This window comes from Hippopotamus amphibius, chromosome 16 (genome assembly GCF_030028045.1).
Source record: "Hippopotamus amphibius kiboko isolate mHipAmp2 chromosome 16, mHipAmp2.hap2, whole genome shotgun sequence".
In the NCBI taxonomy this organism is placed as follows: Eukaryota; Metazoa; Chordata; class Mammalia; order Artiodactyla; family Hippopotamidae; genus Hippopotamus; species Hippopotamus amphibius.
In genome coordinates this window covers 38,701,790-38,705,493 of record NC_080201.1, presented here as the reverse complement: position 1 = coordinate 38,705,493, position 3,704 = coordinate 38,701,790, and the positions used below count along the sequence as shown (strand labels likewise).

General features: G+C 42.1%; 1 protein-coding gene across 1 annotated transcript; it reads right to left on the bottom strand.

Annotated features, from left to right (window-relative positions):
• Positions 1-284: 284 nt before the first annotated feature.
• On the bottom strand, positions 285-2,782 carry LOC130838062 (DNA replication licensing factor MCM6-like; the record flags this gene model as incomplete). The annotated part of the gene is given in 2 exon segments (XM_057710836.1): positions 285-2,164; positions 2,167-2,782. Coding segments are annotated over 2 exon segments (2,403 nt in total), but the record flags the coding sequence as incomplete, so codon positions are not given.
• Positions 2,783-3,704: the final 922 nt, after the last annotated feature.

The window sequence follows — 3,704 nt, the reverse complement described above, 5'->3', positions numbered from 1 at the left end:
CTCATATGCCTCTGAAAAATAAGCACATTTTTTTTTTCATAAACTCTATTTTGGTGAAAAAAGCAATAGTTGGCAATTGACAAAAGTTATTTCTCCAATAAGATACCACATAACATAAAAGCAACAGACCTTTTCCTCCTCATGAAAACAAAGATCTTAATTATAGAAACAACACATTATTGCAATCCAGCCTTTTTTTAGACAAGCAGCACACTAAACAAAGGGATACAGCCTCCGTTGGTATAAAAGGAATGTGACATACAGAGCAATCAACTTGGTTCTTTTCCTCCCAGAAGCATTTCTCTGGCTGGTAGAGCTCCATCCAGACTCCAGGCCAGAGGAGAAGGGCCACAGTTTCTCTGGTTACTTTGAACAGCTCAATCTTCAAGCAGGTAGTTAGGGTTAACTACTAAGTAGGGATCCTCTTCATAGCTCTCACTTCCTTCTGAGGAGCCTTTCAATCCAGCTTGGGTGAGCTCAATTAGAACATGATCATAGTGGGTGAGTTGATAAATGACTTTCTCTATGATCCTCTTTTTATTTATCAGCTCCTCTTCAGAATCTATTTCTGATTCAATTTCCTTCAAGTACCAATTAACAAGCTCACTCCTCTTTAAAGCCGACTCATCCTCTTCTTCTTCCATCTTTCTGAGGTGAAGCACAATAAGGTTAGAGATTCAGCAGTATTCAGAGAAGCCCAGCCTTAAGGAGGCTTTTGGAACAGAATCTTGGTTCACGTCTTCACTGTGGCCGTTAATTCCATTCACAGGAGCAGGGCTATCAGCATGACCACTGATGCCATCTGGGCCCTCATCTACCTCCATATGGGCATCGTCTTCTTCATCTAGATTGACATCAGGTGTTTCTACACAGATGATTGATTTATTCAGTAACCTGAAAGCTTCCTTCACATGTTTAGGCTGGACCTCATCACAGCAGTGCATCCGAACCATTGCTTCAGAGAGACGGATCATGCTCTCAAGCTGTTGCACTGTAATCCTCCATGAAGACTTGGTTACTCCAGAACCATCCCTCTGGCGGAGACGTTTACACTGCTCCACAATGAAGTCCTCTGACTCTTTAGAAATCTTGGGTTTAAACTGTCTTGCAAAAAGAAGATACCTCCTGATATCATCAAGAGAATACACACGATCAATTGAATCCTCAATTCTTGAATGTAAGTCTACTATTCCCCTGGCAATTGCATAATCTGTAACCTCATTACATTCATCCACTAGTATAAAGAAGAGATCAAATCGGGACATGATAGGAGCTGACAAATTTATATTCTGTTTCAACGATTTTGATCTGTCATAGTGTCCACTGATTGGGTTTGCTGCTGCCAAAATGGATGTCCTGGCATTCAGAGTAGCCTTCACTCCTGCTTTAGTGATGGAGATGGTCTGCTGCTCCATAGCTTCGTGAATAGCAACCTGATCCCGCACATCTATCTTATCAAATTCATCAATACAACATACACCATTATCAGCCAGCATCAAAGCTCCAGCCTCAGTGACAAACTCATGAGATTCTTCATCTCTCACAACAGCTGCTGTTAAGCCAGCAGCACTGGACGCTTTGCCACTGGTGTAGACCGCTCTGGGACTGAATTCCTCCACATGCTTGAGAAACTGGCTCTTAGCTGTACTTGGGTCACCAACAACGCAAACATTTATGTCCCCTCGAAGAGAGGTCCCTTCCCCTGTTGTTTTTGGAACACCACCAAAGAGCATCAGCAAGACACCCCATTTTACTTCATCATTGCCATGTATAGTAGGGAACAGGCTTGTACAAAGATTGTGATATAGATTTTTATCTTGACTCATTTCAAACACTTTCTCCCACTCCTTCACAGTCATTTGGTTCTTAATGCTCTCAGCTGTCTGTTCCTCATCTCGGAGCTCTTTTCCTCCAAACCTTGGGTTGGTTGGTGCAACACAGCAGGCAAGAAAGACCAGCCTGTATGAAAGGTCCCTAACACCAAGGGCCTGGAGTCCTCGAATGCCTTCTGTCTCATATCCATCAACACCACTGACACAGGAATTAGTTTCTGCACGTGCTCCTGGTATGCTACGCTTAGACACGTCAGGCACAACAATCAGCATCCCTGTAAAGTCACATTTGTCACCAGCTTGAGCTGACTCCACAGCTTCAGCCCTCAGATCACTTCTAAACTGTGGGGGATACTTCCTCCAGGAAGCTCAGCTTGAGTCTCTTGAATACGAACCTTTTGAAAATCAACAAATCTTGATTTATTTGTATCCAGCAGGAATCTCCTTCTGTTGGCACAAACTGGATTTCGGCAGATATTTGGCTGTGTGTATTTGAACTGCTGTTCTACATCCTTGATCACTGTCTGACAGTCCAAGCACAGGAAAGTTCCACTAATAAGCTCTGGGTGAACAGGGTGAGTCCGTACCACCTGTCAACTGATGCGAGTGAGCAAACCAATTCTGGATGAGCTGAGTTCTTGAATTTTGTGTCTGGTAGGCAGGTCTTGGAATGCAACATAAAAATCCTTGGCAAGAGGGATCTCTTTATGGTCTTTGACAAAGGTTTTCAAGGCCCGACACAGGTAAGGGTAAACTCTATAAAACTCCTCTTGAATGGTGGTGGAAAGTTGCTGGTTAAATTGCTCCAGGTCCACAAAACTCACAACCAACGTGTTTCTCTCAGGACGAATTAACTCCTCAGCTAACTGCAAGTACTTAATTTCTCCATTGCTGTTCTGGAACTCCTCCAAGAAGTCGATGAACACTTTCTGGCACTTCTCGGCCAGAAATTTTCACCTGGTTAGGTCTCTCTGCTTCTCTCTCTCTCTCTCTCTCACTCTCTCTTGCTCTCTCTGTTTTTCTCACATAAACACACACACATATACACATGGGAATAAACAAGGTTTCAGGGTGTTGATGCCATTTCTGATGCATGGAGCTGTTGGCTTTGTGAAGTGGAAACTCAGAGAAGTCAAGAACTAGAAAATAGGTAGGTCTCACACATGAAACCTCTGGAGAACATCTCTCTGGGCCCAGTTGAGTCCTCAATTCACAGTTCCTTCTGCTTGCTCCTTCACAAAAGCACAGAGATCATTTCCTGGTAGATATGGTGGATTTTAAAGAGGTTTTTGTGCTGGCTGTGTCCTCATATGCCTCTGAAAAATAAGCACATTTTTAAAAATCAGAAAATAATAAACAAGAGGAAATAGGTCAACAAGAGGAAGAAAAAAAATTAAGCCATTGCTTCATTACAGAGCCATTTGCAGACCCCTCAAAGGCAGCAGCCTTTACAAATGATTTCTTGGAAGAGCTTTTCTTTTTGACCTACAAAGCATTTCCTCTAAAAGAAGCTAAGTATTTATCCTGATATCTCAGGAGAAGGGATAGCAAAAGGGTCAGGTCACTAAGGTGTTCTAAGCTCATATTTATATGATTCAGGCCTGGAAAGCCAACTTTGGAAACTAGTTCAGTGATAAATCATCCACACACGTTCCCATCTTCAAACACTGCATTTTTCACTACATCAGGGAGTTAATAAATATCATCTTTCATTAATGAAAGGTGGCACCTTCAACTCTGAGAATTTTATTATGAAAAAAATACAATAAAAAAGCTTCACTGTGGAATCTTTCTGAGATACTGACTCAATTGTAGAAAATAAATACTAAACAATGTGACCCAAGAGCTAGAAAGATACTAGGCAGCAATTCT